We start from the raw sequence: 14,603 nt of genomic DNA, 5'->3' as shown, positions 1-14,603 counted from the left end.
GCGTTCGGTGATCTAATTATAGACCCTTAAACTAATACTTTGTTGAAACACCTTTTGATTTAATTACAGCATTCAGTCTTCTTAGGTACACACCTGCTATCAATTAAAGAGACCCTGATTAACTTCAAATAAAGTTCAGCTGTCCTTGTAGGATTTTCCTGACATTTACTCAGTTGCCTGCTACAGCCAAAGACATGGTTTGCAGAGAGCTTACTAAGCATGAAAAGGATCTTATTGCTGAAAGGTATCAGTCGGGAGAAGGGTACAAAAACATTTCCACAACATTGGATAATCCATGGAACACAGTGAAGACAGTCATCAAAAAGTGGAGAAAATATGGGACAACAGTGATGTTGAGAACTGGACGTCCCTCCAAAATTGATATAGAGACAAGACGAAAACTGGTCAGTGAGGCTGCTAAGAGACCTACAGCAACACTGAAGGAGCTCTAGGAATTTCTGGCAAGTACTGGTTGTGTTCTACATGTGACAACAATCTCCCGTATTCTCCATATGTCTGGCCTATGGGGTAGGGTTGCAAGACACAGAAAAATATCCAGGCCTGGCTAAAATTTGCAAAACAACAGATCAGGTCTCCCAAAAGCATGTGGGAAAATGTGTTATGGTCTGACGAGACCAAGGTTGAACTTTTTGGCCACAATTTCAAAAGGTACGTTTGGCGCAAAAAACACACTTCACATCACCAAAAGAACACCATCCCCATGATGAAGTATGGTGGTGGCAGTATCATGCTTTGGGATTGCTTTTCTTCAGCTGGAACTGGGGCTTTAGTCAAAGTGGAGGGAATTATGAACAGTTCCAAATACCACTCACTTTTGGCCCAGAACCTTCAGGCATCTGCTAGAAAGCTGAAGATGAAGAGGAATGTCATCTTTCAACACGACAATGACCCCAAGCATACATCCAAATCAACAAAAAATGGCTTCACAAATTAAAGTTTTAGAATGGCCAAGCCAGAGCCCAGACCTAAATCCAATAGAAAATCTGTGGTGTGACCTGAAGAGGGCTGTGCACAAGAGATGCCCTCGTATTCTGACAGATTTGGAGTCCTTTTGCAAAGAAGAGTGGGCAAATATTGCCAAGTCAAGATGTGCTATGCTGATAAAACTCCTACCCAAGAAGACTGAATGCTGTAGTGAAATCAAAAAGTGCTTCAACAAAGTATTAGTTTAAGGGTGTGCACACACAACAAAGTATTAGTTTAAGGGTGTGCACACTTATGCAACCAGCGTATTGTACGTTTTTTATTTTTTTATATTTTTCCCCTAACAGATTTATTTGTTTTTTAATTGAATTGTACAGGTAATAGGTCACATTAAAGGTGGGAAAGTTTTGAAATGATTTATTGTGGTATATTTTTTTTTTATATCACAAAAACCTGGCATTTTAACAGGGGTGTGTAAACTTTTTATATCCACTGTATATATTCCCAAGGCTGCTAGGTCTCCCAGTTGTTTTGGGGAGGAGCACAAGGGCTTCCCGTGTGACTGCTCCTTGACCTACAGGGCTATGTTGTAGCAGCATTTTTCCCTGGCCCAGACTCCATAGGCTGCATCACCTGGCTGTCCCTATGGCTGCTATCCATGTGGTGAGCCAAGACACCTCCCTCTGCTCAGAATGGGAAGCTGTATGTAGCATACTTTCATATTCCTTTTCTACTCCATCCACCTCTCATGTCCACTAATTGAACATGGGTTATCTGAATTGTGGTTAGGGCTTTATCCCTCAGTGCCACTGGTGTAGGTGCTTTTGTTTATCCTTTTTGATGCCACAGTTTCCTAGGTTAAGTACTAAGCTAGCTGTCCTTGTGAGCCATTTTAACCTTGCCAGTTTCCCTTTTTGTGCTCAAAATAACCTATCCCATTTGGCTATATATTGGCCTTACCTATTCCATGGTCGATAGTTATATATTAACCCTAATAAGAATAACTGGGTCGTACCATAGATAATTTGAGGAGACCCATGCATGGAATAAAGCATGTAGGAGCTGCAATTGTCCATTAGAAGTACGGGGGCAGCCCTGGGGTACATTTCTGTTTCCATCCATAAATCTAAGTTGTGCTTGAAAATGGACAGGGAAGAACTTTGTTTTATGCGGATGGGGAATCTGTCCATAGCAGCCTTATTTCTGGGGAGAAAGTTCCAAAATGAGCATTAAAAATAGCAGTAAGTACAACTTACAACTTAGCTGTTTTGTTGATTATAGTACCTAAGAGTTTTGTATATGAGGCAGTTGTGATGGCTGTGCCATTGGAGGATTTGAGGGAAAAGTTGCATTTGGAATCGGGGTTAATTTTGGAGGTGAACATCATTACTTTGTTTTTCTTTGGATTAAAGAAGGCTGACTTCTCACAGCCAGGTTTAAAAGAGTGTTGGGTAATAGATTGTAGGTCTTCTATCGTTTTAACAGTACAATGATGATTGACTCATCAGCATATTGGATAATGGTTGACTTACCAGAGGCTGATGTGGGACATATATGAAAATATTGATTAGTATGGAACCTAGGATGGACCGGGGTGATTTGTCAACTGAGAAGGAAAGAAAGGAGGCTATGGCTTATAGCCATTTTATACTTAGAAACCTATTAGACAGAAATACGTTGAGATAAATGAGGGAGATAGAAAAGAAGCATAGGTGTGCCAATCTAGTGAATAGTTTGTTGTGTGAGACAGTGTCAGCTGTCTTGAATACGTCAAGGAAGCTATAAACACTAGATTATTGTTGTTTCATTGATGATGAATGGTGGTGTGGAATGATGTTAGTGTAGTGCCTGTGTTGTTTGTGGGACAAAATCCATGTTGAGACAAACAGAGAAGGTAACTGGACAGAAGAAATTTAAGTAGTTGTGCATTTTCATAGGATTGTAGAAAGAAAAAATGACAGTGGGCCAAGGACCTTTGGGTTATAACAACCATATTCAGACATAGACAGTGTAATGTGAAGGCATATTGTTAAAGGTCAACAGGATGAACGGAGTACATCTCTAAAAGACTGGAATTGTGACATACCAAGGTCATCTTCCACAGTGTATTGGTAAGGTCAGAACTGAAGTACAGTGTCCTGCTCATCAGCTTAAATATCAACCCCTATGTCACAAGATGGATTACAAACTGGCTCAGGGATAGAACCCACATGGTCAGAATTGCAGGTGCCATGTCTGACTCTAAACCAGGTACAAGTGGCATCCCACAAGGCTCAGTACTGGGACCTCTCTTGTTCGGTATATATTTCTCTGAGGTACAGGCTAACACAGGAGGACTACGGCTGACCAAGTTCGCAGATGACTGCAAACTGGGTGCTATAATCGGCTCGCCAACTGACACAAGCATCCTCCATAGGGGTCTCACAGAGACAGATAACTGGTGCCAGAGCCATGCCCTAAAACTAAATGCCAAAAAGTGCATAGCCATCCCCTTTGGAAAAAACAAAATGCTCACAAATTAAAACATAGGTGGTAATCCATCAAGTACGGAAGAAGTAATTAGGGATTTGGGGACCCAAGTACATAGCAATCTCTCCTTCGACAATCACGTTGCCAAAGTAGTTAGAAAGACCTTCTATATAGCCCACCTTATCATGAAAGGGATGACATCTAGATCAAGAGAGGTCATTGTGCCCCTCTACTCATCACTTATCAGGCCCATAATTGAATACAATGCCCCTTTTGGGATGTACCTTACCTAACACCTGCAGCAACTGGAAAGACCCCAAAAGTACCTCACTAAGAGGATCAAGGGACTCAAACAGATGCCCTACTCAGTCAGGCTAAAGAAACTCCAGCTCTACTCAGTTGCTTACCGCCTACTCAGAGGCGATCTGTGCCTGACGTATAAAGCCATGTCAAACCCTGAATTAATGGACATGCTCCACCTCAGAAAATCCAAATCCCTTAGAGATACACGCTCCAGGGACTTAAACCTTAGCACAGAAATAAATAGGACATGCTGGAGGGACAGATTCATATCCCAGAGGCTGCCCTCACTCTTCCCAGTCCATGTTAGGCAGAGCCCCTCGCTGACCCTCTTCAAGAGAAATCTTGACGAGTGGATGGGAGATCGTAGGTTTACCCCTGGGATCTCTTCTGTGTCCCTACTAGACAGGGGCACAGTAAACTAAACTTAAAAGGGCTATTCTTCTGTGACCTACTATACAAAGGCACACTCAACTAATCTAAAAGGGTGGCGAAAGCCAAACACACTCTGGCTAGGCTTATAAATGCCCTAGGGCAGATAGCCTAGTATCACCCTATGAACCTAAGATCAGACTGGTAGAGAGCAGATAACAGAGAATTACTAAATGAAAACATGATGGCTTTGTGTTTAAGATTCCACCTAGTAATTCCAAGTTGTAAAGTTCATTCCAGACTTTCAGTTACTTTGTAAAATCTGTATGTCTGCATGACTCTGTCCTGATTCTCCAGTTTTCTCTCACATCTCCTAAAACACAGTGAATAGGTTCCTCTAAATTGTCCATTTAGGTACGTCATTTAACATGCAGCTATGGCCTCCATCATGGCTGTTAAGGTATTGAGATGGACCAGTTCACATACCTACTTAAAAATTAATTAATCAGTGAAATGATGAATGGATAGAAGGGATGGGATATGCAGACACACTCAGAGAGTGTGGCATTTATATACTAAAAAAGGAAAGTGGATGAAATAGTGATGCTTTGTGACAAATGTATAAAGTGAACTAGAGAAGGTATTGAAGGAGGCGAATGAAAAATCAGTGGGAAATGAAATGTGGATGACAAAGTGCTCACTTAAGGAATGTTGTTACACAGACAGGGTAGTGTAGGCAGTGTAGAGAGTGGTAGAACCTAGGACATTAGAAACATTTAAGGATACTATGGATAGATAGAAAATAGGATGTGGCAGAGATAAGTTAAAGGCAGTTGCTTTAACACGGATAGATACATAGCACTCTGTAGATCTTCTTTCAGCATCATTATATGTTATTTGTATGGCATATGCTTCAATGTGAGAATGACAGATTGTCCATTAAAGTAGAGGCACACCATGGCAATGTTCACATTTATTAATTCATTAAGTCTTTACTAACGAGTTAAGACCTTCTAGACATAAATGCTTGTAGTCACTGGTGACCTGTGAGAATTGTTCTGACCGAGAGGCTTTTGTAGAGTCTTACAATATGCAGGTGGATGTTGGGGAATCAAACCCGGAATATAAGGGTACAGATAATTTTTATCTCAGTCTTAAAATACCCTGCTGAACTGCTGTTTTAGTATCCTTGTGACTTTGCAGGTATTGATAGGTAACAGTGCCAAAATAGAAATGCACTGTTTGGATACACTGGACCCTTCTCCACACAATGTCCATACACTGATCTACTGAAGCCCCATGAAGCACCTACAATCAGATAAGACTGAGCTCACATCTTGCTGAGTTAAAGTACCTACTGAAAAAATGATTCTAAATACAGTTACTATTTTTACTACCGTATAATTGCATAAGTGAGTTATCATCGGCCTAGCTGTAGCAGTTACTCATTTCTAGTTATATATGTTTCATTTTGCTACCTTCACCTTTTTGAGTTCCATCTGTTTTTATGTGTCATTTCAGATCACAGGTCTGCATGCCATGATGATGAATCAAATACATTTATTGAAGTAGACTGTGTGGACACAGAAGCAGTTATGACACCCATGCCAGAAGGGTTATCACAGCAGCAGGTAATTTTTACTTTTATTTTTAGTGGTCTCAATAGCTGGTTTTAGTTAATGAAATTTCCTAACCATTTAGTATTGTTATGCATTTACTGTTACACCGTTAATGCAGTCAGTTATCTCCTTAAATGTATAGTCTAGGTATTTTGCTCCACTAACTTAAAAAAAGACTTTTTTATTTGATACTTGTTAAGGATTTCCTGTACTGAACATTTTTACACTGAATATAGTAATAAACATCAAGCTAGGTTTTTACAGTTACAGTTGTGCTGTGTAACTTATCACTGCAAAGCTCATTATAGTAGTGACATTGAGCAGGAAGTAAAGGTGAGGAGATCCATTGTTGGAATGTAGCGTGGGAGTCATATTAAAAAAAAAACAAAAAAAAAACATATCACCATGGGTGCCAACAGCTGCAGCCAAAAGGGGCTGTTTCTATGATCACATATAATGAAGTTCAGAGATTTGTTAACAACAAGGAGAAAAATACGTCATTATTGGCTAATTTGCATGTTTCTGAATCATGTGGCGTTACTGGTAGTACTAATCAGCACTTTCCAGTGGTAATCACTTCTGGCAGGTCATGCATCAAATTGACACAGGGACTCTTCTCACTCACTTTCTCACATACATACACATTCAAACAGAGACCCACACATACACACACACACGCGTGCACACACACGCCCGCATGTGCACACACACACACACACACACACACACACACACACACACACACACACACACACACACGCACGCGCGTGCGCACATGCGCACACATGGACACACGCACACACACACATACACACACACTGACACATCCCCATACCTGTTAGCCATTCCTTAGTTTACAGAGCCAGTTATTTCCCTGCCTGTCATAAATCGTTAATAGTTACAGTCAATCAAGTCAGTAATACCAAACATTAGAATTTCTCTTTTCTTAGTGTTAGAAAAATGTAATATGAGTCTAGACTTTTACCTCTATTAATTCTTTTAAGTGACTGCAAGTAATACTTAAAATTTCTCCCTATTATTGTCTAGTGTTCCTCCTGGCTTTGTCCAGGAAGTCTATATGGCTCTTTAGAGGTATATCAGCCCCCCACATGGACATCCCCCCATTCCACTCGCCTGTCCTTGATTTTACAGAACGCTTCTGACTTTGCCTGTTATACCTGCCCTGCCCCTAGTAATTCATGGACTGTAACATTCAGTTTCATATGATGTATTGTTCAGAAACTACATCACAATGTAAGAGCACCCCTTTTTGAAGTCTTCAGTTTGTGTAGAGGGTTAAAGCTTTGCTTTATTAAGGAGCCATTTTTACTACCAAGGGCACAGGGAGTAGGGCTTTTTTCCCCTTATTATTTTTAAAGTGACTTAGGGTAATATTTAGATAGTCTTCCTACTGAATAATTTTGATACAGTGGACTATAGCTCTGCTGTATTAAGGAGCTGCTCCCTATATCAAGGGTACAAAGCTTGAAGCTTTTTTACCTTTTTTTTTTTTCATTTTGAAAATATTAGGGTATTTTGCATCATGTGGGTTTGTAGGTTCATAGGTGTATACCAGACTAACGACCTCTTGGGCCCTTACATGTCTGACCATACAGTGTATCCCATGAGTTATCATGCCTTATAGTGTATTATAAGGGGTGTATGTTAGTATGATTTAACTGCTGCCTCTGTCTAGCAGAGTCATAGGAAACATGAATTACCAGGTGCCAGACCAGAGGTGAATTTCTGATTTTCCATCCACTGGTCCTTGTTGCACTTGAATATGGTTAGGAAAGGGCTTTGCTTCACATAGATGGGAAGCCTATTCCAGAGAATGGGGATTCTCTGGGATATGTACCTGTCCCTTCGACATGTCCTTTTAAAGTTGCAGGTATCTAGTAGTTCTGGTGCTGTTCATTTTGCAGATAAGCAAAAGGTCCATCAGAGAGGGATCCAAAGATGCCTTGTATGACAGGCATAAATCATCTCTCAGCAGTCTGTAGGAAGCAGAGTATCAAGTCGATATGCATTGGATATTATATTTATGCCGTGTATTCTTTTTGTGGGAAATCTCTGTGGACATTTAGGTTGCTGTATGTGCCTGATCAGGTATATACAGAAAGGGGCATTATACTCCATGACAGGTCTGATGATGGTTGAGTACAGTGGTGCAATGATTTCCCTGGACCTAGATGATATTTATTTTTATTTAATATTTGTTTACTGGGAAAGTCCAAGTTGGAGCGAAGTCAATTTTCAGTGGAAGCCCAGGGTGAAGTGCTGCAGACGCATGTCTTTCTAACATGGGAGGAAACGGGAGCACCTGGAGGAAACCCACATGAACGCAGGGAGGACATGCAGACTCTGCACAGAAGGCACCCCACCCGAGAATCGAACCAGAGAACCTCTTGCTGTGAGGCGACAATGCAACTGCTGCCCCACTGCGCCATGCCCTTACTTCTAAGTTGAGTGACAAAGAATGAATTTTTCCAACCTTAGGCATATGTTGCTTGAAGGCAAGGTCACTATCTACATGAGTCCCCAAATCCCAGGGGTGTTTTATCAATGTGGTAGTTTTCCTGGGTGGGCATCTTCCCAAAACATACTATTATGCATTTCTTGGCATTAAGTTTTAAGCAGTGGCATTGGCACCAGTCATGTGTTTGTCTTAGACATTCCTGTAAGATGTTAGTATCTTGGGGGTTTCTATGATTGCTTCTAGCTTGCAGTCATCTGCTAACTTGGTTAGCCAGAGGCTGAAAATAGATGCCAAAGAGGAGTGGACCCATCACAAAGCCCTGGGGGATGCCACTGGTGACCAGCCTCTTTGTGAAGATTGTCTATCCTATTCTGTCTTCCTGGGTCCTGTCTGTGAACCAGCTGGCTATCCAACAAGTTAAATAGAGGTTTATGTCTAATTCTGTGATTTTGTTTACAATGCCCAAGTGGGGTATTGTATCAAATGTGTTAGCTAGTACAAGGAAGGGAGTATACACCATTTTGCCCTCATACATTGTCTTGGTGACCTTCTTAAAGAAGTCCACCAGGTTCAGTAGCCATGACCTGCCTTTGATGACCAAAACTGGGTTGGGATCAGTATCTGGCGGTTTTCTGTGTCATTGTTAATCATTTCCATGAAAATTCTATCCATGACTTTGCATATGAGAGTAATCAGACTAATGGGACTGTAGTTTCCTAGGATCCATTGATGGACCATACTTGTACAGAGGGATGACCGTTGCAGTCTTTCATTTGCATGGCATAAAGTCTGTGCAGAGCTTGTTGTTGAATAGTGACACTAGTGGCCCTGATAGGTCATACTTCAGACTATTTAAAAGGCAGCCTGATATATTTGGAGCCCATTGAAGCTGTATTCTAGGCCTTTAGGGAGTGCATCTAAGATCTACTTCCTACGGATAGTTGGAGGGATTATGTTAGATGATATTTCTTGAGGGGTGGTTGGGGGTGAGAGGGGATAAAGTTGGATTTTTTTTTTAATTTATCAGCCAGAAGATTGGCTATTTCTCTCAGTTCCATTAAAATGACTTCATTTACCAACAGTTTGGCACACAGTTGTGTGCTCCCTTTGAAGTTTTAGATGTAGCTAATGATGGTCTCATAGTTATCCTTGGCCTGGAATGCTATCTTTACCTCAAAATTTGCTTTGGGCTTTAAGTCTTATCAGTTGTCTGTACAGTTTGATAAGAGAGTTTTTCTTTTTTGTCATTACACTTCCTAATTTTAGCAATGACCATTTTCTTTTGTTGTAACATCCTGTTTCATTTTGGATTCCTCCAAGGTGGTTTGTTTTTTTATTTAGTTTTGGGCTTCCTTCTGGTAGGCACAGCAAACTTTATGCAGTCATTGACATAGTTGTACAAAGCTTCTGTGAATAATTCAGCACAAGTTGCTATGTTATCTGGGTTTGAATGGGCTTGAAATTTTGACAGTTATCACTTAATAAAAGCCTTTGCCGTTGGGTAGTTTCTAAACATTACAGGGTTTGCTGGGGTAACAGAACTGATTCTTATATGAAGGAGACTGCTTTGTGGTGTGATCCAACCATGGAGGACAAGACACTGGGGGTTGCAGCAGTCTCCCATATTTATGAGTACCAGGCCTGATATGTTTGTACCTCTAGTAGGTGTATGCACTAACTGATCCAGGCTGTTTGTGTTTACAAAGTCTAGGAATCTCTGCACCTGCAAATTTGAGCTCATGTAGGATTCCCAGTTTGTAGAGGGATGATTAAAGTCCCCCATGAGTATGGTATTTAGTTGACTGGTGAGTGTTTCCGATAGGATTAAAAATATTAGCTATGGGTTTCTTGAGACATAGAGGGTGACCTACATCTTGTTAGGATATGGTATGGAGCTTTCTCTATGGTAATCTGTATGTTAAGAAGCTCTAGCACGCCATCCTGTTTAATCAACCTAGAAGTATGCTTATTATTGATGTAGATTGAGACACCTCCACCTTTAGTCCCAGTCTATGCAGTTGCTGATCTAAATGTGTGGATGACACTGAAACCTTACACTACCAGGGTACTGTCTTTGACTGTAAACCGTATTCTGGTAGCTGCAAACATGTCTGCATTCTTCACAGTGAGGAGTGCTTGGAGGGAGTGGAGCTTCTTGTTTAAGCAGCTGGCACTGTTGACTTGATTTTCTTAGCCAAATTTTGCTATTTTTAAAGGTTTTGTAGATTTGGTGTTGCCAAAATAGGCTCTGTGGGGAAGTGCAGTGTTTTAGCTAATATTAAAAGTCTAGAGGGGACAGGTGCAGACTATCCTTGGCAAAGCAATGCGGGTTGTTATCCATGTCCTCTCATTTTGACAAATATTGTATCCCCTAGAATGACACCAAAAAGTAATCCAATTATTAAATCAATCACTTTCTGTTCGTATTGTAGCATCTTCTTTGGGCAAGGTAGAATTCTGCTCAATACAAGGCTCATACCGACCTGGGACACATAGTCTGAAAGATCCATAATGTCTCTCCTCAAGTCATTTACACCTACATGGATCATAACTGAATCATACTGGTACCAGTGGTGCAGAGACTTGAGTGCATGTGTAACTTGACAGATCCTGGCCCTTGATAGGCAACAGCTGACTATTATTTTATCCTTGTTCAGCCTGGTGAGTGTGGCATCAGTATGTCGCACAATGACGTCCCCTATGACTAGAGTCCTTGGTAGTGTATTGGCTTACCTGATGGGCATAGTAGTTGAGGCTCCACTGGGTGTGGTTGTATGTGCAGTGTTAGTTGTTTCTGTTGAGTGCTTTTAGGTGTGCTGAGGATAATTTTTGCAGGTGTAAATGTCTGTGAAGTCTGTGAGGTTTGGAAAGATTGCATTCAAGTGCATATGCAGATGATATAATAATTATATGTTAGGATAAAAGATGGAAAAATGCTAAGTTGTATTAATAAGTGTCTTGCTGATATAGAGCTAGAAGTGAGTAAGGAAAAGAATAGGGGGATGGGGAGGGAAGGCCAAATAGAAGGTGTTTATTTTTCTGTGAATAAAGTAAGTCTGTTGGAAATAAGATTTGGAAAATGAGAGGTGGTTGATGAGCAGTGGGAAGAAATGACGAATACAATGACAGGAATTGGGAATTTATGGAAAGCTTTCAAAATGTCTTATAGCTTTTGGTTATATTAATACAGATGTGAATATAAGGCACATATTCATAACTGTTGGTACAAGCAAATATTTATGTATGTGGTCGTGATCATTTCACCAACTTTCCTTTTCCGGCTCTTTTTTATTACCACTCCCTGCTTGCAGGCCACAGAGTGTTATCAATAAATAATGAAGTGTATTTCTTAGAGGCTGCCATTCTTGAGATATTAGTTTTAATACACATATATTGCTAATATCCATAAATGTTGGAACAAGTAAATAAAAATATACAGCTCATATCTATCCTTTCCTGTGGCCACATATTTACTGCTACACTGTGCTTGCATGATTGTTAACTTATATTTTCCCTGCTGGGCATTGCTACATTATTGAAGCAAATATGAACGTAACTGTACAATTCCTTATAAAATATACTTTAATTAAACTTAAACTATTCTTTAAAAATAAGCACTACATTGCAATTCCAAATATACAATAAGCATTTCTACTTATCTTCTCTCTATTACAGGAAACAGGGGCATGCTACAGAACAAAATAAATTTAATGCTAATAGGATAAGCAGTAAAGAATTAGTTTTCGTAAAAATTCCCTTTCAAACCCAATATTTACTAGAATAATATACTTAATTACCACATACGAATGCACACATACACCTTTGCCTGAGGTATGTGTGTGTGTAACACTTAAAGTTATATATTAATACATTTTTAGACTAATACATTTATCACAAAGAATGGTGAACTATTTGTTTTGCGTAATACACATATCCCAGGAATAAAGAGAAGTACAGAGGTAATCCAGGAGTCAGGAATGAAGAGAAGTCAGATTATTGACATAGGTCTTATATCATAAGGGTCGAAATGTCAAAATTAAAAAAATCCCTGTTGTGGCCATTCGAAGTTTTGCAGCTTCGATTATTTCGGGTCGATGTAAGAACATTCGCTCTTTTGACTTTTTGTCCTTATGATATAGACCCTATTGACACTTGTACTGTGGTTCATGAGTCTGAGATAAGTAGTTAGAATCAAATACAACCAAAGTGAGCTGAATACCAAAATGCCAAGAGTGTAGTAAAATAACTTATTGCTGAGCACTTTCACCTGTAAAATATAAGACTTCATCAGGACAACCTTAGAGACAAACAAAGCCATTGTATAACTTCATAAGCTGTCACATGATCTGCATTGCCCAATCATGATCAAAACATTAAGGTAACACTCATCCAAACGGTTATTTAAAGTTTCACCACACAAATTCATGATATAGAATACAAAATGCATACATGTTTACAAGCAAAATCCACATCATTGACAATTATATGTATATGAAAATATATAAAAATATAAAAGTATAAACATGTCTGGACTATAAAAATGATCATATTAGCTCCATAACTAGAGCTTCACTGCTCATATTTTTAAAATGCTGGAAATAGAAATATTGCCATTAAGACCAGGTCATGCCTGAATGGTAGGATGAGCTGCTTAGTCACTTGGTTGGTGAGGGGTGAATAAAGAGCCTTCCTCTGCTGGGCAATCAGTGTCAGGGTATATTCTGAGCAACTGCTGGGCTGTAAGATGCTTTTTGAGTGCTTAGGTTGAGAGTTCGACTAGTTTCAAGGGAAAAACTGAAGAGGAGACTTAGTGGAGCCGTGAATAATTTAACCGTAGTTAACCGGCACTGCCCGGTGCGCAAAATCATGCAAACGCGGTTTTTATAGTAGGGAAATGAAAGAGATAGAAATTAGCCCAAAATGGCCAATAAACTACTAACTTCTGGGCTGGACCCACTCCTCCAGGGACAGATAGGCTGCTGAAAGCTCCCCTCTGTCACAGGTGAACTGAGAAACTTCCTTCTATCCAAGTAAGGTATGGGCAACTGAGAAACTAGTATCACAGCCCTGAATTCAGCACTAGCCTAAAAACTGGACTATACTAGCTTAGAAAGGCGGGAAACAAGGAATTTTTTTTGTTTTTTGTTTGTTTTTTTGAAAAGATAAGGCAAAAATAGTAAAAAATACACTTAAAACAGCTTTAAATGACTACAAACGATCAGAAAAGGCTATCACACTTTAGTGTGTAGCCTACAACAGTTAAACAAATTATTTAAACAAAAAACAACTTTTTAAAAGTGCATGCAGTCAAATAAGTACAATATGTGAAAAAAACAAGCTTTCAAATCACAGTAAATGCTGGAAAATCTGCGTTTAGGTGGAAAACAGTTAAGTACAGCAAGAAAGTATAGAAAACTGATACTTAATCACTCCAAAGTCTCTCTCCTAAGCTAGAAGGCTTGTATCAGTCTAAGGCTTTCTAGTGCTAACCAGTAGGTTAGTTACAGGAAAGATGGGAAACAAGCGCAGATGTGGTCTTTTAAACCAGAAAGTTGAAAGAGATGGACACACTATCCAAATGGTCAATAAACTACAATTTCTGGCCCAAGAACCTCTCCTCTCATGGTGGACAGTTTACCTAGTGCTTACCACTCCCACTGATAAACTAGAAGGCTTTCCTCCAACACAGAAAGGCTTGCGGGGCTCAGAAGCTTACCAACAGTCCTGGATACAGCAACTCTGTATCTGGACAAGGCTAGTTACAGAAAAGGTGAGAAACAAGCGCAAGTGTGGCTTTTAAACAAGAACATTGAAAGAGATGGAAAAAAACTGCCCAAACGGCCAATAGCTACAATTTCTGGGCCAGAAACCACTCCTCGTGTGGTAGATAGGCTACCTAATGCTTACCACTCCCTCTGATAAGCTAAAAGGCTTCCTTCCAACACAGAAAGGCTTGGGGGGATCAGAAGCTTACAAAGAGTCATGGAATATAGCAAATCTGTACCTGGACTAGGCTAGTTACAGGAAAGGCAGGGAACAAGTACAAATGTAGGCTTTTAAGCCAGCAAGTTGAAAGAGATGGAAAACTACCCAAATGGCCAAATAATCTATGATTTCTGGGCCAAAACTCACTCTTCCCATGGAGGATAGGCTATCTAGTGATTACCACTCCCACTGATAAGCTAGAAGGCTTTCCTCCAACACAGAAAGGCTTTGGGACTCAGAAGCTTACTAACAATCCTGGATACAGCAACTCTGTAACCGGACTAGGCTAGTTATAGGAAAGGCGGAAAACAGGCACAAGTGCGGCTTTCAAGACAGAAAGTTATAGGAACGGCGGGGACCAAACACAAAACAGGCTTTTAACCAGAAAGTAGAAAGAGATGGAAAAACTGCCGAAATAGCCAATGAACTCCAAT

General features: G+C 40.0%; 1 protein-coding gene across 4 annotated transcripts in view; it reads left to right on the top strand.

Annotated features, from left to right (window-relative positions):
* Positions 1–14,603, top strand: part of ARHGEF10 (Rho guanine nucleotide exchange factor 10) — a 2,254,368-nt gene that overhangs the window by 891,333 nt on the left and 1,348,432 nt on the right. For all 4 annotated transcript variants that reach the window (XM_044073505.1, XM_044073484.1, XM_044073499.1 and 1 more), the window contains one exon: positions 5,608–5,717. In XM_044073505.1, coding sequence (XP_043929440.1) covers positions 5,608–5,717 — 110 coding nt within the window. The remainder of the gene's footprint in view (positions 1–5,607; positions 5,718–14,603) is intronic.

Source organism: Protopterus annectens, chromosome 1.part1, assembly GCF_019279795.1.
Source record: "Protopterus annectens isolate FY-2018-M chromosome 1.part1, PAN1.0, whole genome shotgun sequence".
NCBI classification, from domain to species: domain Eukaryota; kingdom Metazoa; phylum Chordata; order Ceratodontiformes; family Protopteridae; genus Protopterus; species Protopterus annectens.
Note: the sequence above shows the minus strand (reverse complement) of the source record. Positions and strands in the feature narration are given on the sequence as shown.